At 38.8% G+C, this 22,518-nt stretch overlaps 1 protein-coding gene across 12 annotated transcripts in view; it reads right to left on the bottom strand.

Annotated features, from left to right (window-relative positions):
* PHF20 (PHD finger protein 20) overlaps positions 1–22,518 on the bottom strand; it is a 63,405-nt gene that overhangs the window by 23,987 nt on the left and 16,900 nt on the right. For 7 of the 12 annotated variants that reach the window (XM_039699600.1, XM_039699599.1, XM_039699597.1 and 4 more), the window contains 6 exons: positions 20,585–20,972; positions 20,092–20,199; positions 18,883–19,059; positions 17,907–18,086; positions 10,655–10,933; positions 3,002–3,181 (listed from right to left, as the gene is read on the bottom strand). In XM_039699600.1, coding sequence (XP_039555534.1) covers positions 3,002–3,181; positions 10,655–10,933; positions 17,907–18,086; positions 18,883–19,059; positions 20,092–20,199; positions 20,585–20,972 — 1,312 coding nt within the window. The remainder of the gene's footprint in view (positions 1–3,001; positions 3,182–10,654; positions 10,934–17,906; positions 18,087–18,882; positions 19,060–20,091; positions 20,200–20,584; positions 20,973–22,518) is intronic. The other 5 variants (XM_039699591.1, XM_039699593.1, XM_039699594.1 and 2 more) reach the window with 3 other exon arrangements.

Below are 22,518 nucleotides of genomic sequence, written 5' to 3'. Positions count from 1 at the left end.
GTTTGGTTACATCCTGTCTTTCAGATTTAGATCCCAGCAGCAGTATTTCTAGATACTTATGCAGTTCTTTATGTAAATTACCCTGACTCAGAGATGTAATGAACACCTATTATGGAAAGATGCCTTGTATCTCAAAATGGCTCTGCCCTCAGAGTGCTTGGCTGATTAAGCCACTCACCATCCCATTCAGAAACCTATTTCAATGTCAGATGATAGAGATCTGAATAAGCACTTGAAGAGAGTCTATACTGTAAGAAATCTCCACTTGCACAAACCATTTGAGAACCCTAGGTTGTCTACAACCATTTATGAAGCAAACCAGCAATACCAGTGTATTATGTCACCCCTTTCATACATGTCAACAGTAAACTCCCTGATTCATCAGCTGAATATTTATGGCACAAACAGTTCACTGAGAAACGGCGAATCGCAGTCACATTTCATCAATTCTGGTAAGCATGTAGGACAAGCTTAATTGCTTGTCCTCAGGAAACTCTTCAGCTCTGCACCTCCCCATCCCTCAGTCCTCAAAGACTTCCTGCTACTTTGCTATTTCTGTGCCCCTCTTAGCATGAGGTTAGCAAAGACACCTCACTGTGCTCACCCACATGGCCACACCAGGCACCTGGCCTTCAAAGGCAGCAGGACTGGCAGCACAAAAGTCACCTTCTTCCACCTCTTGCTGTTGAGGGAGGTTAAAAGCAAAACAAAAAACAGGAAAAGAAAAGACAGATATTCAAGTATTGAACACAGTGCTTCCAACTTCCTTCTTACTTTCTTCTATCCTCATCTCCTGTACTTCCAATGGTCAGGATCCTTTTGGTATAATTTCCTTCTCTTTGCTCACAGGGATGCAAGGAAGTTCTACCATTTTATTTTTCCAGAAGGGCAAAGAGAGAATAACTGAATTCAACAGAGGCAGGAAAATTTTGCTTCTTTTCATTTGAAAATTCAAATTCACATGATCAGATTGCTGGATTTGTTTGAAGATATCCAAGGGCACATGGTAAGCTTCCTCAACCACTATCAAAATATCCAAGATAAATACAAAACAAACTGCCACTTTATCCACTTTGTCCCCTTAAGCTTCCCCATGTATCTTAAAAAAATCTAAATATTTGCAAATTTCTTTGTGGAGTTATCTTCTGAAATGCACAACACAGTTAATGCATGCTTCCATAGGGAAAAAATAGTTCAAAGAGCAAGTATTCAAGTATTATACTAGAGTCTTCCAAAAAATCAGCTACTAAACAATCTTGTTGTTTAAAGCTGTTTCTTCTAAGTGCTCTGAAGTGTAATGAATTTTCACTGACATAAGACCAGATAGAGACTTGTCTAGGTTATGAACACCCTCATAGATTCACATGATCAACAGAAAGATAAACTGAGAAACATAATCCTAGAAATTATGCACAAAGCAACTACATTTTCAAATAGTTTGGGGTTTTTTTGAAAAGACAAAGGGTTTCAACTTCCTTGAATAGCAGAGACTCATAAGAAATGGGATGAGTGCTCACCATCCTCCATCACATCACCACTGTGAAAGTTCACTATAATCTCTAAATGCCACACTTGCACATAGGACACATCCCACTGAGTGAGAAACAGTGAGGAGATACTGATGGATCTAATTCAGACCTTCCTACAAGGATGGGCAGTGAGGGATGCCCAAGAATAAACAAGATGCTAAGTACTGTCTGTCTGCTACGATCAACAGGACAACACAGAGACAGGCAGCTAAGGAGGTCATCTCCAGGGGACAGAGCATCTCTCATAAATACAGTAGTCTAACATCAGATTTTATTTGTGTTTTCCTCATCACTGTGACTCAAGTTCTGACCAACATCTGAAGGAAAGTGGTGATGTAGTAATTTAGAAGTATGGTGGGAATTATTTGTATATGATTTATATACATACAAAATATTCAAATATATTTATTGTTTCTCTAAGCGTGAGTGAATACATACATCCCCCCATCCTGTTTGGCTGCTACCCACTTATACTAGAGTAGATTTCAGTATGAACAGAGTTTACACGATACCCTGGAACAGTTAAAGTTGTGAATTTCTTCAGAGATGTCTAGTAGCAGTTGCTGACTACCAGAAGTGCTCAAGTGCTATTGAAAAAAATCCCCTACAAAATAAACCATGCTAGGTCATCCTGCTTCATGCCCACCCCCATGCACTTCTTTTAAGTTTAGGTATCTCAGTAGGTACAAGATTACTTAAAATATTTAATGATTTGGGCAGCCAGGAGTTTAACAGAATTAAGACCTACAACCTTTTAATGATCTTTAATACTTTAGTACTTTTTACATCTTATAAATATTACCAACTCACTGGGAAGAATAAACCCCAGTGCAGAGAGCATGAAAACTTACAAAATGACAGTGAAAAAGTACTGCTTACATTTTATGCCATACATTTATACAAAATTACTCTCTCTAAGTGAAGGTGTGAGAAACAACTGCCCACTTAAAAAAAATTTAAAGGGTTTACTAAATCTTAACAAAAATACAACAAAAGAACTATATATGAAAAAGTAATCCTGGGAACTTGTTCTCGTGGCTGCCCACCACATGGCTGGCTCATCTTCAAGATGGATGCTTCGCCTTTTGTATTTTTAGCCTCTTCTAGAGCCTTGTCAGTCAACTCCTTCCTTGCTATCCAGTGGTAGAAGGCACTTTCTTACATTCTGACTGGAGGTCAGGTGCTGCCATAGCCACAAGCCAACCTTCCCAAATCCCTGGATTATCAAGACCATCCCATGATAACACATACTGAGGGGAGCACATTGCAGTAACATAACTATACATTTATAAAACTTTTACCATACACATAATTTTTACCCCTTAATTGTGAGTGCCAACCAATTACTCATTTATCACAAAGGTATACAGAATATTATCACCGCCTTACAATGTTTAAAATTTTTTCAAGACTTTCTCCTTTCCATGTTAACTTTCCATGTTTAACTTTCCATGTTAAACCAAAAGCCGTACCATGTTGAACTCTTTCTCTTTCCCGAGGCCTTCGCAGTGCTCTTGCTATGTGGTTCTTGCTTTGGTCTTTAATAGAATGTCGGTGACTATTTAGTGCACTTACAGGAGTTGAAGTTCTTCTCTTTTCTACTTTTTCATCTCTATATGGGGTACTCCTGAGGGTTATGTGTAGAGGAGCATCTACAAACAGAACACAGACCAAGTCCAAGCTTTAAATACTTTCCCAAGTCAGTCTATTTCAGCAGCAGCAGCTCTGACAGACCATGTGGAATGTTTCTGAGCAGACATTGCTCAACTCAGTCCTAGCCCTGACTAAAACACTAAAACCTCCAATGCTTTTGCTGGGTTTGCTGACAGGCTTTTCATTCAAAAATAAACAGGGGATGTCCATGCATTCCCAAATCTCTATTCTTCCAGAAAAACTGTGACTTTTTTTTGGAAAAAAATGAAAAGAGAAACAGTTCAGTTCAGCAGAGACAGAGGTTGGGTAATTTTTATTACATCCTCCAAGAGAAAAAGTGCCCAGTTGGTTTAATTAGAGGAACCACAGCCAGTTCTTGAAAGTGTGCTTTGTAACACACAGAAGTGGCATAAAGCAGCTCTGCACATATAAGAAAGAACAGTTTTTAAATACATACCACTGAAACAACAGTGTTTCAATGAAGAGTGAGATGCAAGAATTCAGAACCACTACCTAAAAATCATAAAAACTGTAAGATTCAGCAAACGTGGCTTTGTAAGAGATTACATTTTTTATTCAAATTAACTCAAACAGTTTCATCCTCCTAACTGCAAGTAGCAACTCCTCCTGAAAGACTCCTGGACACAGAAACAGAGCAGTGAAGGTGATAAAAGCTAAAGCTGCATGGCAGATAGGACAGCAAACTAAACAAGACCAGTTGTCCTTTTGGAGTACTACATCAAGTATACTGGTCAATGAGACGCAGTAGCCAAGGCGACAGGCTGCTGACATTTATCAAAAATGTCCAGTTCTATCATCATATGCATCTCAAGTTCAGAGGATAAGAAAGGCAACTTGTTTCTAGTCTGGAGATTAACATGCCACACTTAGACACCTTCAATAAAACAACTGTGAGCAGAACCTGAGAGTGACTGAAAAGGGAAGGGAAAGAGTCCCAGAGGACACACTTAGGAGAAGAAACTGGATCAAGCACTCTGCCCTGATCAACATTTCAGGTTGAAGAAATAACAAGGCACATTAAGAGACGCCATTGTTAGAGCTTTCAGAATCACATGGATCTCTTCAGGCAAAAGAAACTCCAAGATGCAGAAATCTGATGACATTTTCCCTGGTCCTCTCTCTCTAGGAAGTTGGAACTGAAAGGAAAAAAAAAATTCCAAAAAAACGCCACTTTTAACTATTTCCACAACGAAACTTATCTTCTAGTCAACTGCCCTAGTGTTCTACAGCAGCCACAAAAGACAGAAATTAAACTAAAACCCAATTACCACACAAGACTTTCTAAAAGATGCCTTCTGTCCAGACAGTTAAGTTTTTTGGTGATTTTTTGTTTGGTTGGGTTTTTTAGTGCTGTCTTTATTTACTTGTTTGCTTTTAAGTCAGGTCTATTTTCACCTCCTGCCCCTCTGATAACTTCCATGACTAGGGGTCAAGATATCATCAGTTCACATGACAAAAAAAAAAAGAAAGAAGAAAAGTTTCAGAAGAAAACTTTTTTCCCATGGTACACAGTAGCTGAAAATTAAGATTCAGGTACTACTATAGTCTCTTTGGGAACACCAGTACTCTAATGAAGTTTATGAAATGCAAATGGTATATTTCAGTACAGGGTGAAAAGTCACAGAAACAGTATTTTCTGCAGCTTTCCTGTACTACTCTTTGATAATTTTCCAAAATATTTACAGAACACCACATCAGTGAAACTCAAAATTACAATACCAAAATCCATACACATCTGACGGCCTTCATTTGGGCTCCTAACCTTCCCTTCTCCCAAGAGCTCAACTCAATGTCATGAATTAACATTTAAGAACACCATATTCACCTTGATCCTAGCAGTCTGAAACAGCACAAGGCCTCTCAGCTTCCTGTGGGCTGACACAGATGCACACAGGTACTTGGAGTAAAATTTTATTTCATGTCCACTGGGTTTTTGTAGCTGAGACTTAATTTCAAGGAGATTTTTGCCAAGAATACATCCTGTCTTTTATGACATACAGGTTAATATATTTATGTGAGATTTCTCAGCTGACTGTAACAATGTCCTGGGGGAGGAGTCATGGTACTCTATCATACACTGGATGCCTTTTTTTTTCCCCAGTAACTGACACAAAGATGCTAGGTTTTGAAACATTTTGTTCCATTGAAAAGAAAATTTAGAGGGTCTACAAGATCTCTAAGCACTGTGAATACATTTTAGAAGTTGTGAATAAATTTGAGATTATGAGATTAAAAACCTGGAAATTTATCCTAAACTTTTGGGACAGCAAATATTAAAACTGAAGTCATGGAGATGCAAATTTACAAGCCTTCCACACTAAAGTGTCCTTTTTCTTCTTCATTTAGAAGTATAACTCAGGTCAGTTTATAAAATCATTCCCTAAAGAACAAAGAACAATTATTCATAACATACACAACTAAGACCTTATATTTAGGCATGTGGCTTTAAAAATTGCAAATTTCTCACATTCGAATTTTCTGCGTTAGTACCACCTGCAGAGTGTGCCAACTGTTTCCATTCTCTGGTCTCCCCAAGCCAACCTTAATCCTCCAGAAGGTTTCCTACTCCTCTGCCTCCAGTCACAGAGTACTGGGCTGTGAGGCTGCAGTGACAGCAGGACCATACTCACAGAGATTCCTATGAGGAGTACACAGGGAATCTCTGGGTGTTTCCTAAAGCTGTTTGTGCAGGCCCCATGAAGACACATACACCTGTGTCCCATCTCAGGGAAACCACAAAGGGCACAAAAAGCCTCCTGACACCCTGGGCAATGTCACTTTCATTGTCCACGAACAATAATGTTGTGATTAAACATCAGAGCAGATTAATTCCCAGCTCAGATGACACTGAATATTACTAACAGGAATAGGACGTATGTTCACAAGATACTGCAGATGAACTGGATTGCTGATTTACTGCCTCCAGCCTTCTTCCATGGAGTTCTTTCAGGCCTCTCTCTCCTAAGTCTGGAAGAAGTATCCTCTGTCATATGAAGAGCCAACCCAGAAGCTGTGAAGGATCTTAGAAACTAACACATACAAACCTGAAATATGAAATTATCTCAACCATGCAGAAACCACACAGATCGAGCTTTAGAAAACTTACTACTAAACACATCGAGATTCAGCGACAGACAAGGCAGTAGCTTTCTGTCCTGTGGAACCCTGATGTAGGACCCCAGGTAAGAAGATAACTCAGCATTCCCAAGTATGTGAATCAGATAAAGTTACCATCCACAGCTGTGAGATCATTTGCTGGAAATTTCCAGTGGTATTTTCAAGAACTAAAAGACCATGCTTCATCTTGACTTACAGCCATCCCCCAGAAACATTATGCAGTACTGTCTTTATAAGCCAAATACAACCTGCAACTCTGCAAACACAGAGGGTGTTTATGCAGATCTTCCCTGACTACATGGAAAAAGCCCATATTTGTAGATCACCATGCACACCCACTGCCTAGCAAAGAGGCATCAGTCAGCCAGAATCAAGAGGAAACAGGAAAATTTCCCAAAGGATTAATCTTACAACCACTACACAACACGCCAGAGGTTTGCCTGTGAACAGCTGTTAGAGACAACCAGATGCCTGACATGTCTTAAGATGTCAAAACAAGTTTGCCAACCCCACTCACACACAACTGAGCTGTCATCAGTAACACGAGTAAGGACAAAACACCTATTTTGTTTACTCATGTAAAGAATTAATGCATGGAGTAGTTTATACACTAACAGGACATACTGTAAATAACTCTGAGTAGGCAAAATTTTCTAAAAATGAGGTTATATAAAAAAATTTAAATCTACTGACAAAACATTTTTTCCTTCTTTAAGTGATTTATATGGACTCCACATTTTTTACAGTAGCCAAAATAAAAACTGCAGGTCTGTTCCTTTAGTTTCTTCCTCATGGCAAGGAACACAGGAGAGCCAAGAGTGGCAGCAACTTGCCAGACTGAGGCTACTGTATTACACCCACACTCCAAATCAAAGCCTAATACTGTACAGTGCTTTTGAAGTCCCAAAACTGAGTTAAGCTTTCATTATTACCAAAACTCCTGAGGAGCTAAACCATGTCCTAGGAATCAATGGGTATCAACTTGTGAGGTCGCTGTCAGTACAATTGTGCTGACACCAGTACTAAGTAGTTATCAAGAGCACACCGATCACCTCAGATGGCACTTCTGTTATCAACTCCCCTACTTGTTCATGAGGTTTGTGTTTCCTGAGAAATCTTCAGCATCCAGCAAGTACAGACCTTCACCAAGGTATGATGTGGGGACACATCAGCTGTGCAAGCACCCAAGTCCTGCCTTTCGGATTTCAGAAGGTATGTTCACAGCCCAAATGCATTAACTACATGTTAGCAAATCTCCAAACAGAGAGACTTCACTAAAAAGATGAAAGTCACGAATACAGAAAAAACTCTACGTCAAGATGTCAAAATTGTGACTTGCAGGTAACAAAGAAAGAAATTAAACTATTCTATGTCTCATGCCCTTGGAGTGGTCTAGGTCAGGAAAAAAAACATTCTTATAAAATGACCTATTAAAAAACATTTTTATAGGTCAGGAAAGAACAATCTTTATTAAGAAAAAGCTTTTGCAAGCACTTTATACAAAATAACACAGACAAATCTGAAAGAGAAAACTGGTGCCTTCAGAGAAAATTCTTTACAGTGTCTGCAGGGCATAAGTCGCAGTATGGGATGATGTATTTTAACAGTAAAGTAAGGGGTTTTGCAGCAAAAGGGACCACAAAGAAAGTAACCTGTCTTAAGGTTAATGCATATGGGCACAGAATGCAGTTCTGCTTAAGAGTTGAACTCAATGGTCCTTATGGGTCCCTTCCAACTAAGAATGTTCTCTACATCTGTACTCTTATTCTTTTAATTAAAGCAATCAATAGGTGGTTAACTGACATAAACTGTCACAGATAATGTACCGTATTTAATTTCCAAGCAATTATTCTGACAGAGCATCTCTATTTCAACTAGCACAAAAACCTAAGCAACTCTTTCATCTAAGACCACCACCGAAATCATCTGCAGCCCAGACTCAAAAAGCCTCTTTTAGGCTTAAACATCCACACATATTTTGTACAGATCTCAATTCTCCTAACAGAGGCCTGTAGGTGGTTCTACAATGCACCTGAGGTGTAATGCAACCTGAGAGCAGAGGGCAGGTATACCTGCATCTCCTTTAGCCCAGGGGGACACAACATCAACTGCCTTCTTCTATGTAAGGACAATTCTTTCCTGAAGACCAAAGCAGCAGCAACTCAAGGAGGTCAATATTGTAACAGGCGCTTCAGGGAAGAGCTGCTCATCACAATGACCCCGTACTACTTTCTGATAAATTTAAGAAAGGTATTGCCTGAACATATCCAGTAGCCACCAAGTCCTAGTCATTCTGTTTAGGCATATTCTGTAAGGCATGTATAAAATACAAGCTGCAGGCAATGGCAGTTCCTTCCTCTCTATTCAGAGCAACTACAGAATTGAGAGATCTGTCAAGTTTGCCACTGCAAAGGCAAGAACCTTCCCTGGAAAGAGGGGGAGACAGCTCAAATCAGTCTCACACTAACCTTTCCAGCTCACTCAAGCTTTGATTCCAATGTCAAATAGCACAATTTACATACTAGAAATTTTAACTTTGGAGTCTCACTCCAGTGCAAAGCAACTATATTTGAATTGTTTTTTTTCCCAAATCTCACAAAATGGTCACTGAAGACCACTTACATTAATCTTCTTTTCTATGTGTTAAAATTTTAATTTTAAGCACTTCAAAGAAAAGGTTTTGCTACTGTACTGAATTTTCCACATTCTCCTACAACTTTAGAAGCAGTAAGTACTTTCACTTTAAATCCAGCACCAGACAACCCCACCATTTATTTTATGTGCAGCATAAAGAGTGAGTTCCAGAGGTCTAAAATAAAACTTGTGAGATAAGTGTGACAGAGGTCCTAAAGCAAAAGCATCTTCAATTTTATGGAATAATAAAAATCATGATTGCTGAAATTTTTATCTGTTAGAAACTGCCACTTTTTCTTAAGCACTAAAATCTACCTAATATAGTGAAGTATAAGAAAAGGACATGCACAAAGCCTGTTTTGATCCATCTGCAGCTGTCAGCAGCCAGTGTTCACACCATGCCTATCTCAGGTATGTTTCTCTAGGCAACACTTGGGTTCAATTCAGCTGCATGCAGAGTACAATACATACAAGTCATTACATCCTAATGCATTTAAAGAGAACTCTTTTCCTACCTAATCCAAGCTTATGCCTTTGCATTATTTAAAGATACAGAAATATTTGGGGTTTATATGTAGTTACAGTATGTAAAGTCACACATATCTTGTTAGGAACGAGCAGCAGCACCTCAAATGAAAATTCATTTTCTGGACTCTTAAGAAAAGCAGCCACAAAGCAAAGTAAGGCAGGACATATTCTGCTGCAGTGAGCTGGAGCTCTGTGAGCAACTTGCAATACTTTGTAATTCTTAAACAACATATTAATGAAAGATTAACGTCAAAGACAAAAGACATCAGGGAATTCAGCAAGGAGAAAGATGGATTTTATAAAAAAGGCTCAATGAAAAGACAGAAGACATGACTAGTCTTATGGACTTGCAGTACACAGAGACATCAGTCCACAAGCGCCAAGTCTGTGCAGGTTATCCACAACCACTGCAGTTCACACCTGACCTAGACTGCCACTCTGGTGTCATACCAGGCAGAGAGTGCTTCAGAGAACGAGGATGAAGCAGAAGTGAATGTGATTTTGCAGACTGCAAAGCAGTTAAAACTTACTTTTGTTTTTGCTAATCAGTAAGTTTTTGTCCTTTTCCATTGACCACCTGTTGTGTGAAGATCTTTTTCAAGCACAGCTGAAAAAACTGCACTTGTTAAATACTAGGATTTTTCATTACATAGAACAGTAAATAATGCAGAAACTCATACTGGATTTCCAGCCAGGTATGTGCTTGAAGGCAGTAAAGTACAGATAAGTAAAGTCAAAATCTAAAGATAAGGAAGAAAAAAGAGAGAACTGGAGGTACCCAAACCATTCCCTAACACAAAAAAGGATGGAGGTCTCCAACCAATACTATTTGTAAGCCAGGAGAAAAATGAAAATCAACTCAGAAACTCAGGAAACTGGGGTTTTTAGAAGGCAACAAAGGTTTAATACGCAAGTGAGCTGCTAGAAAAAAATAAGAGAAGCTGCACAGTGGGATCTTTACCAGAAATTGATCTTGAATTCTAGAAGAAGAAACACCTTCATACCTTTCTACAACACGATGTACACACATATTATACTGCTTCTCTATACAGAAACATGCTAAGACACAGCCCTGAAAGAGACTCCTTCAGCCCAAAGGAAAATTGATTTCTGGTATTTTCTGTCCTGCCTGCTGCTGCTTAAAAAAAGAAAGAGATCAACAGCATACTTACACAGTGAACCAGCTGTGGTCCGTCCTCTTTTTGACCTTTCTTGATTAGCTCTTTCAGAAGCCAAAGAAGCTCTGGTTTGAATATTTCTTTTTACAGGGTTCTGCTGTGATTCTGCAGCCTTCTCCACTCCATGAAAGTATTTCATGTGATAATGCAATAACTTGGCTTTGCGGAAGGATTTTGAACAGTCCAAGAACTTGCATCTAAACTTGTGATCTTGGTCAACAGTTGCAGCTTTTTTTGATGCAAGAAAATCTGTTCTCCTACAAGGTTTTGTTACTGTAAGAACAAAACAGATAAATTGCCCCATGCATATGCTATATTTACCAAATGGTTTCCTAAACTTAAACAGCAAAAAGAACCATGCATTCACACATATTAGCTATGAAATGCTAAAAATAAAATGTTAATGCTTTATCTGCCTTTAAGGTTAGTTACTTTAAAGAGAAAACTCTACCCTACACTGCTCATAAATCTGGTTATAATGATGCCACTGTTTTTACTAATAAGTTAAAATATTTTGCTTCCCTGAGTCCTTACCCAACAGCTGATACCACTGTATGGTGCTCCTAAAGATAAAAGACTGAATCACACAGAGATAACATCCGTAAGTCTGAACGCTAAAGATTATTCGTTCGCAACTATTCACATCTTTGGTGAAAGCAAGAAATCAGTTCTGCTCCTCTGCTTACAATTATTTTCCTACCTGCTTTCTGGGTGCAGAGTTCTGCCACCAAAGGCTGGTTACTTTCAAAGACAATAGAAGCAGTATGTCAGAACGTTTTAAAAGTAAAATTGAAATTTATTTCAATTTCTAAGCAGCAATGAAAAACAAATTTGCTTGCATCTGTTACAAAATGTTCCCTATGTTACTTAGTTTCTCAAAAAAGTATGGAAAGTCTAATGATTCAAATGCAGGAACTTTTTAAGGCACCTATTCCACAAAGCACTGCTCTGCAACCCAGAGCTCTATCTGTCAAGAATTTCAGGAACTTTTAGTTCATATTTTTTCTAAGAAACATACAAAAGAAACATTTTGAACTAAATCAGATTACTATCACCAGTATCTGTACTCAATACAACTCATAAGAGGTAAAAATGAGGAAACAGATCTAAATAGATCTACACAGTTATCCATCACTAACACACACACAGCATCAAAAAATCCCTCTCCAGCTAGAAAACAATGAAAAGGAGGTATAATTTTAAAAAAAGCTAGCTTCCAAATACAATTTTTCATTTTGCTTTACCAGTACTAAATTGTTATTTCCATCTTTACAAGTTTTTGACTTTCAGGATTAAGAAAGCAGTGTTTAAGTGCAAGACCCAAACCCAGCAACCATGACTAAAAAACTGAAGGGATGCAGCACATGAATGAAAATTAAGACACTGTATCAGAAGTAGCTCTAAGCAAGAGACAAAAGTACCCAGAAACATTATGAACAAGAGTAAGATTTTCTCTAAGTGCAGTAAGGCTTTGAACAGGAGAGTTAAAGGCAGTGTCAACATGACCCTGGAGTAAAAACACGGTACAACTTGTTTCCAAGTTTTTAGCATGCAGTAACAAAAATGGTGTTACTGAGCAGCAGACTTAAAGGTTGTCAGCAGGGAAGCATTCGAGACAGCTATATCTGAGGCACATCCAGCCTTTAAGTATCGTGTACAAACAAATCTTTAACATGGAGAAAACACAAGTAGTTGTACCCTAATGCATAGGGAAAGATTAAGTCATATGCAACACCAAGCTGGTTAAAAGAAAGAAAGAATATGCAATGAAATTGGAGAACAGAATAGTACAAAGAAAGACACTAGTTTTGCGTGTTTCACAGTGGTAATGACCAGGAGGAAGACACTGGGGCATAACCACATCAAGAACATGCTGACAGGAACATCAATAAGACTGCAGCAAAACCAGACTCACACTTGCAGAATGATGAAGTTTGCCACTACCAAAATCAAAATATACTGCAGGCCATCAAAAGCTGCATACAGGAAGAATGAAAACATATTTCAGGAAGGCTCAGTGCAATGGCCTGTGGGTTTAGTGTAAGCAAACACAGAAAGGTCCTCTTGACTATAAAGGAATAAAACCAGCATTTCGGACTACAGATGCTGAGAACTTGCTACTATTTAGTAACCAACATGAAGCTGGAAAACAACTGCAGCAGAAGGGACTAATGGGGTCAAAAAGACTTAACAAAAAACATTACAAAGATGACAAGGGAAACTATTACACCATCACACAACTGTCAGGATGAGGCCCTGCATCCAAGCTCAGAGCACTTCCCCTCCACTCAGCTGGACAGATTCTGGAGAAGATATAGGGAATGGCTTCTAACTGATTGGCTACAAGTTCAAAAAGGAAATTATTGCATTAGCTAAAGTTAGAAATAGGGATAATAAAGACATGGGGCAAAGGGAAAGGAAGCAGACAAAAAGCTTAACTGCAATGTGCAAAAGGAATGTACTCAGAATAATAAAAATACAGACGATGCCACAAAATTGGAAACAAAGCTTCAATCATTCCCATCACTACATTTTCCTTCTTTACACAGAAGCACAGTAGCACAACAGAACTCCCTGTCACCCAGGCACACCAGGAAACTGACATCCAACTCTGCCACCCAGGGGAGCCTTTGGAGACCCCTTGCTCTGTACACTCTGAAAATGACATCTTACACCAACACCTAAAGGGGCAGCCACCATCCTTACATGCAGAATTTTTGCTCACAACATACGACACTAAAATTGGTTTCTAGATAAATTTGGTGTATTGTCTTCAGAATTTCAGGCAATTGCCTTTACAGAGGAGCTTGGTGGGTATTTTCTGTGAATACAGAGGAAAATGAATGGTAAATTGACACCTGCTATTTCTCCCATGATTATAATCAAAATTCAAACTCCTCATCTGCTTTTCAGTCAGCCATTACAACATTAAGCACAGACACTCATGGTCAAACATCAATGTGTCCTTTAAGTTTCACTACAGAGAAAAACATTCCTTTAGTGTTTCCATCAGCAATCCTTCCCACTTTTCACTGGGCTGAATTATCCAAGGGTCAAGCTATGACCATGTTCAGCAGTAAGTTTACTGTAAAATGCACAGTGTGAAGCTTCCAAGTCCACCAGAGGTGTTTTTACACTATCACCAATTCTCTCTTTGACATGACTCCTGTCGGGACAGGATTATTTGGCAGCAATAAATATATATATCAATAAAAATAGACCTTGACTGAAGGTCTGCCATCCTGTGGCATCTCCTGCAACACCCTGGTAAACAATCCAAGAAGCCAGCACCACACAGAACTCTTCCCGTTTCCCGCCACTTAAAGGTGGCTTTACTACAGTTTCAAGCCATTAGACTTCCACACACAACTGCTGGCTAAAATGAGGAGACCTTCACTTTCTATTTCCTGGTCTCCAAAGAAATACTAAGTGAAGATCAAATTATTTCTTCACTTGCTGTTGAATTAAACACACTGAAACTCTCTAAAATTCATGTTCTCTGGCACATTATCATCATGATAGGTCATGGTAACAAACATGCTTGAGCTGACAGTTTTCACACTGTGCTTTGGACCACTTGACACCACTGGGCAGTGTCCTCACTAATTACTTATTTCATTCAACTTATTTCTTCTGAAATCTTCTGTTGTTTTTCCTGTAGCTCTCAAACTACATTTCTTCCTTCATTTTCAAAAACCCTCTCCCTTTCAATATGTCAGTTGTGAAACAAAAACCATCTTGCTTAATTGCTCTTCTCAAGCTAATTTAGGTAAGGACAGCATCCAAGAATTTCCAGGGCATCCAGAATCCACAGAAGGAGATGCCTGGTGTAAGAAAGACATAACATCATCAATAATCACTGATCATTACATATTTATAAACTTGTGAGGTTTTGAGCTGTAACATTACTAGGCATTGCAAGAACTATTCAAGACAGCATTTCCTACGACACTCCACTCACCAGTTTCCCCCTGTGCTGGAAATAAATTGGTACCAATAAAAGCAGCCTGTACTGGGCAGTAAAGCACGTAAGCCTTGCAGTGCACCACTCACACCTGAAGGCAGGTTTGGAGGGGCCAGGTGGGGGGGATGTGAAGGCTTTACCTGCACTTTGACCTGTAACTGAAACACTGTGACCAGATTGTGGTGCCCCACCCTAAGGAGCATTACGTGAGCAAGGCAGGATGGACTGACTTACCTCCCACATATTGTTAGGCTCAAAAATAGAACTTTCACACTATCATGAAGGGATTAAAGCCTACTGAGGTGAGCTGCAGGAGAAACAGCAGCTCTTTCAAACTGATGAAAAGGTCTTAGGCTTCTCCTTAACTGAAACCCAAAGCTAACAGAACAAAATCAGAAAAGCAGGTGTAAGTATAAAGCAAATAAAATCCTTGATGAACCTCTATGCAAATAAATAAATAATTTCAAGAGTGCTAGCAAATACAACTACAAACACAACAGCAGATGTGTACAAAGCAAAGGCAGCTCACCTTTAAATCTGAAGGATTTTTTAACAGTAAACTCACATGAGCAGCTATGAAATGCTTCTGGTTTTGCATGTATGCAGAGCTTTAACTGTCTGCAAAAATTTGTCAACTGACTTGTCACATATTTTTTGGAAAGACAGCTTGATTTAGCTAAATTCTGATCACCCCTTCTTGTCATTAGGGGGCCAAAAGCCAGCAAAACAGGATTCTAATCTTTCAGTACATGTAATTATTCAGAATTTCGATGAAGCTTTTTTAAAAGGAACTTCATTTTTGACAAGCCGTGCTATATTGCCCTTTTAGAACATGTTACATTTTAAAATATCTCAGTCATAGGAAGACTCCAAACTGTGTTTGCTGTTATAAGTATCTGCAACCACTATTAATCTAGAATAATCTACCAACCAGTGACTAGAAAAACACCCTTTAAAAGGAATGCTCATGTCCTTAAAAATTCCTGATATTCAAATGCTATAGAAATAATGTTCTTCCTATACATCCTGCAAGATAAAATTTGTACTACCAGAATGTACTACTCAACAATGCCAAAAATGACATTAACAAATCACACCGAGGAAAACACAGGTTTTACAGTATTCTCCTACAGGAAGATAATTCATTCTCATTAAGTGACTAGAATTGAAGTCTACAGATAAATAGTAATGGTAATACTGGGTTACAATACTGCCTTTGTTCTACATACGGAAAGCTACCAATTACTAACTTCCATGCTGTACTTTGTGGGAACCTCACATGCAACAGACACCCTCTTCTCCCACACACATCACCTATTCTCCAACAATGTACTTTGCCCCCTGCCCAAGCCCCAAATCTCTTTAAAACACATGGCAGACTAATGAACATAACAGCCTGACACACAGTTATTCTTTCTGGAGCCTATCTGTACCCTTGATAATCATGCATAAATTATTTAATTCAGCTCCCAGTCTCCAACAGCAGCTATTTTTAGGACAGCATGCCTGGGCTCAGCAACATACCTACCCCTCCATAAGAGCAGAAGCCACTGGTGATTTTTAGGAGTATTTTCAGATCCCACCTAGAGGCACCTGTCATTGTCATGCTGCTACACACATGCACCACTACCAGGTAAAATACCAAGCCCTGCTGTTCCCCCATCAAGCAGCTCATCAGCACTGGTGTGTACCAGTACAATCCTACAACCAAGACAGAGCACAGAGAAGGAAACACAGATCCACTTTTAACTACAAAGGATTCTTCTGTGATAGAATATATGGATTTTCTAAAACTGCTTGTTAATAACATTTTTAATGCTGGTTAAGTATAGAAATGTAGATTTTTGCACTCGGATTTCAGATGACAGTATTTACTCCAAGACCCTGCATAGCTTTTATCATCAATCCTTAAGAGTACTCTACAATAAAAACACCTGCTTGCCACACCTGGATGTCCACTCAGGTGCATGTCTGATTTCTAATGTTAACTGAAACAACTGAAACACTCAGAAGTGTGGATTTTTATGTAAAAAACAGTGTTGTGCTTCAGGTCAGAATTCAATGAGAGTGAATATTCCCAAATTACCTTTAATCGAGCTTGCTCAAGTCCTGAAGAAAGCCAGAAACAAGAGTACACAAACTCTATCAGAGCCTTTGGGCAGGTGTTAGCCAAGCCCTGTTCCCACAGCTTTGCTGCTTGTATCCAATGAAGCAAGCTCAGGCCACATCTCACACATTCCATTAATGTAATCACACTACACACACAAATATTAAACATTCAGTTGGAATTCTCCTGAGTTCAAACTCAAATTACAAATGCTCAGCAATAGCTGAAGGAGACCAACACAAAAAGAGCTCGTATTTCTAAATAGTGTAAATGTGTAAATTTTCATTTACACATCCAACCTAAGTGAAGGGAAGAGGTCAGTTCCTTGCAGCACTTTCCACCCATTAGTGGAAAGGGAGAGGACATGTGACTTGAACAGTTATACCCAAGTGAGTGAGAGAAGGTAAGTGCAAACAAGAGGCAAATTTAAAATAACCAACAAACAACACATTGAGATTACTCCAGCAATGTTGAGAAACCGTAAATCTCTCCAAGTGCTCTATTACACTTAAAATTAAACTTGTTAAATAGGGCAGAAACTAGGAAATATATACTTCAAGTTTCCCCAGTTAGCTGTCTATACAAAGATTAAAGTTATGAGAAATAATCACAGGACAGCACCATGTTTTGACAGTCTACTATCTGCACAGGAAATTTTAATTTGAAAAGGCAAGGTAAGAACACTCCCCAGCTAAGAGAAAATAGAATAAATGTATTACAACAGACACCGAAATTTTTGAACTATTTCATAAATTTGCACTAAAGCCTCCAAGTCTAAACATAAGGATATAAAAATGCACAATGAGGATTTCCAAACAGCAGTAACAGTAGTATTACCACATACGTGCAGCAGATTTAGAAGAAAAGAACCTGACCTTTTATGGTGTTACGTTCAATTTAATTCAGAATTCCAAACACTGAAAACAAGCATTTGTTAACTTCATCGTCATGCTGAAAATATTACACCCAGTCATTTAAAAATTACAATTTCCACTTTTAAGATTGCTGTCCAACTTGAAAGCATAAGACTAAAACTGAGTCCACAAGGAATAAAAATATGCATTTTTTTTACCAAGGTTAACATTGCAAAAATGCTCCCTTGTAACACTTGCACAAGTACAAAACACCCGGTGTCAGTTGCCTTAAGAAATGCATCAACATTAAGTATGAAAAACCTGAACCTGTAGCAGCAGAAGTTTCTTGAGTTCTGACAGGAACAGAGGAAGACTCAGTGTCTTCAGCTTTTTCTTCCTGCAAACTGGCGTCTGTACTGAGTGCTGTGCTATGCAATGTGTTTCCAGGTGATCCTTGTTCACCAAGACTTTGGTCAGATTCAACAGGAATTTCTAACTGGACTAGAATGAGAAAAAAAAATTTCCCTGAGCAAAATGTACACAAAAACATACTTCAGAACACAGAGCGGGGGGGGAGTGGGGGAATCCTCATCACATTATAATGAAGAAAAATACCCATCCATGCTCTTGGTCACACACAATTTTTGCAACACAACTAACTTGTACCCTTCTGAGCTTACAGCTGCTTAGAAACACACAACCTAACTGTTTATAGCCCAGAACAGGACAGATCTCGTACCACTACAAGAGCTCCCTCAAAAGGGAAAGGCAGTGAAGCACAGGGCAGAAAAGGGAGTGTTATCTTAACCCTGTTTAAGCATAAAAGCATCCCATTTGATGCTTTTAGTGTTCAACAACAGGATTAAACTGTAAGAACCATGAGAATTCAGTACGAGGGCTGTTACTTCTACAATGTGAAAGTGTTAAAACTTTGAAATTACCTCATTTTCACAATCAGAACCTACATTCCCTACAAAAGAAAACCAATCAATCAAAAAAACCCAAACCAACTATCTCCTTGGATATTTTTAGCCTATGGAGCTCTCCTTTACTGGAAAAGCTTCCATCACCCAAGGGAAATGCTGAGGTTACTAACAGAAAGGGAATCAAAAGCCAAAAGCAATCAGGGCAGCAGAGCAATAGAAACTTTACATGATTTTTCCCTGCACTGCTGATGCAAACAGGTTTTCATGGCAGATATGGAGCCTGCAGGTTTAGCAACTGAAAATATGAAGCTTGCAACAACCACATGACCAATCTCATCACAAAATCTGGGGTACAGTGTGAAGGCACTTACCCTTCTCAGATTCATTTTGGTTAGGTACTGCATCTTTCCAAGTCTGAATTTCCGTGGAAGTTGTGACAAGATCTGTATTTAAAATCTCATGGCTAATACTGGATGAGAGTCTTGAAGATCGCCTCCTGATCTGGTCTCTCTCAGCATTATCTGAAGAGTTCTTAAATTTTTCCTGAGCTGGAACAGTTGTATTTAATGGTACTATGCAGTTACAGGAGTACAAACAGATCACAAGCAAACTTTCAAGTTCTTCCCTCCCTGTGACTCCCTTGAAATTGTGTTTTTTAAGGATTAAGGCTTAAGGAGATTTTTGCACCAAAAGCTAAAAAGCCTGGAAAATCAGGCCTCTGTAAAAGCTACAATAAGATACAAGTAAGCATAAAAATACAGCAAAAGCACTCAACGTTTTTCTTCTAGTAAAAGATTTGAAGTATGAATACAGATCAGTATCTTATTAGTTTCTTACTGAGAAAAAAAATTCCACTCAGTAAAATGCACACAAAGGCATACTGCAGAGCAGTGGGGGTGTGTTCATCACCTTACAGTGGAGCTGGTCTAAACAAACTGTTCCACAGATGTAAAGGAGTTAAGATTAGACAATTCAGACATACAAAAAGCCATGACTGAACTGGATAACCTACACACACTGAAGTTTAAGACTGTGGTATTAAGAAAGCAAAGTTTTCTTTAGATCTTCATCTCCTTGGCCATGACATTTTTACAGAGAATATAAATTTCTTTCCTCATCAACACACTCAAGTTCTTCAGCCTCCACCCAAAGATAAAATAGAAGCTATTCAACTGCAGTGGCATGAATATTTATGTAGTATTAAACTGCCCTTGCTTTAATCCTCCGTCTAGTAACTGAAGAGTTCCTACAACTTCTAAGGCTTCTGCAGCCTTATATACATTGGAGGCAATATAATCACTGCCACCCATACATCTATGAACTTTTCCATCAAGGCTCACAACTTATGCCTCCTTTATCCAAAATCAACTTTAAAGATTTAGGGGGGAATTCCAGCATGATGATGCCACATATAAATGGCAAATTTATGAAAAACAAATGCTGTATTTCAGTCAATGCATCTATCACAGTTCAAGATTAATACCATAGCCATTTTACCCCTCCTCCATCCATTAAGCTTGAAGAATTTTTATATTTATACACACACACATAATGTGAGAGATAAATATCAAAAAACTCACACAACGTTTTTTCAATCCTGGGACGCTTCAGTGGAACATCACCTCCTTTAGGTATTTTCCGACGTCTTAACTCCAAAGTTATGGGCTGCAGCGTCTGAGAACTTGGCTCTAATGTTCACATAACAGAAGAAAAATTGATTAAATACAAAGCTGTGAAACACTAACACAAATTCCCAAGCCTCACAATCTAAAATACTGGGCCTGCATAAATACAGCTTCATCTGGCCTTCTAAAACCCGTACAGTAGTATTTAAACCTACTACAGGTATGCTTTATATTACGTGATGGTTACTTGCCTAAATCCAATCTCTGACCAAACCACCAAGGCTCCAAAATTCAGTATGTTCCTGGCTGTCCTGAATAAAGATGAACTTAATTTTTTTTAAGACTTTCTAGACATTTAGGCTGTGAAAGAGCATGACACTTCTTATTAATTTAGGTAAGTTTGTAAGTGTTCTGGTACATGCCTAAACATTTAAGCTTGGCTACATACCCGTGGGAGGTGTTATTGGTGGTCTGCCACGCTTTCGCTTAGTTTCTTTCACATTTTCCTGTGGACTCTTTACCTTGTCATTCTCAGGCTTCTTCTCAACTTGTGTATCTACTGAATATTCCATATCATTCTCTGATATATTCTCTTTATCTTCTTTTCCATTCTTAGGTATATTCTTTTCTGAGATCTTGCTTTTTTCCGAGATGACTATAAATTTTCCCTCTTTATCAGGCTGTTTAACTCGTTTCTCAGTCTTTAATGTCTTTTCATCTTCGTCTTTCTTTGCATTACCTGTTGCTTTCCTCTGCTCTTTAAATTTCTCCTGGTTTTCAGGAGATGATGGAATTTCATTACCTCTTTCCTTAGGCTTAGCATCACCCACAATATTCTAGAATAAAGGCAATGACAAAAAAATCAACTAACTGTAGTCTAAAAGCCACCCCTCCCCGTTGTATTTAGCAGACCGGCATCTTTGTCCAATTTTTCAAGTGATAAAAGTACACCTCTTGCACTCTATTGCAACCCACAGATTAAAACTTGAACAGGATAGGTCAAGAAATCCATTCTTCACCACGCAACGGCAGAAGACATTTGCTGTTCCTTTGTTCCCAGAAGTAGGCTGGGTCCCTACTAGCTTGTGCAGTACTACATAAAACCTACCTGGGACACTGCAGAAAGAGTGAGAGTCAGGAGCAGAGAAAACAGCAGACAGCTCAATCACTTGGATGTGCAAACTCTCTTCCTTTCACAGAAGAGTTCCATTCAAGGCAGACACGCAGTTTGCTTGCACTAATCATTGCTGCTGATACTGCTAAGGCTAATCCATATCCTTCCCCTTCTGTGATCAGGCTTTACTCCACAGGGAAGGGGCAGGGAGAATGATACATGCTGATTATGTCTTTTTCCCCTTCCAGTGATCCTGCTACAGGCTGTCCCAAATCAACAGAATTCTTCTACCTTTGCACATAGGTTAATAATTTATATTGAGTCGTGTGTCAACACTGCCTTTAGTTCAACTAATTTCTCTCTTCCTGTTGCCTATTTAAAGCATTAAAGAACAACCATGCTGCTTCCCAGACACAGTTCTACAGGGCACAACAATCTTGAACTTTGACCCAGGATCAGAGTTCAGGAAAGGCTCAACACCTTCTTGGGGAAAGGTAGTGGAACACATGATTCAAGCCATATAAAATTCTGAGAAACCGCTTAAGACTGACTATTTCCTTGTAGTGCACTACATCTTGCCTTGTCCCACTCCAGTACTCCTGTCTATCTGTGGCTTACGTGAATTGATACCTTTTAAAGTATTTTCAGACCATAGCCTTTAGAAATAACACTGCTGCATTAATATGGTGAACATGCAATCTGCTCCACCCTCTATAATATTATTTCAACCATACTTGGTACAGATGTGATTAAAAAAAAAGTCACTGTTTAAAAGCGTGACATGAAATTGCTACATATTCCATGAAAACAGACAGGTAAATTGGAAAGAAGTCTTTCACGTGTCTGAGCACTCCTTTTGCCACACATTCTCTAAGTCTGTATTCTGCAAATTCCTTACAGGAGAAGCTTCAGCTGAGAAGCTTTGACAGCAACTCAAACATTGGGGGGAAAAAAAAATCCCAAACAAACAAATGAACACCTACCACCTCAAAAAACAACCCTCAGGCAACTACCTTTCAACATTTTCCACGCTTACAAAAGCATCTGATTTGAATCAAGTATGTGGTACTGGAACGCTCCTAAGCCATCCCAGTCAAAATATTCTCGGGAAACTGAATCATTAATACAGTACATCTGAATTATTCTTGGTGTTACTGAACTCTTACAAGTTGTGTGTCTTTGCAACGGCACATTCACACTGTTACAGATCGTTAGCATTTTACCATCATTGTTCAACACGGCCATTTACACACTCTACACAGGGACAA

The sequence above is a fragment of the Passer montanus genome, unplaced genomic scaffold (genome assembly GCF_014805655.1).
Source record: "Passer montanus isolate IOZ18808 unplaced genomic scaffold, ASM1480565v1 scaffold136, whole genome shotgun sequence".
Classification (NCBI taxonomy): Eukaryota; Metazoa; Chordata; class Aves; order Passeriformes; family Passeridae; genus Passer; species Passer montanus.
The sequence above is the reverse complement of the archived record's forward strand: the minus strand, read 5'-3'. Positions and strand labels throughout refer to the sequence as shown.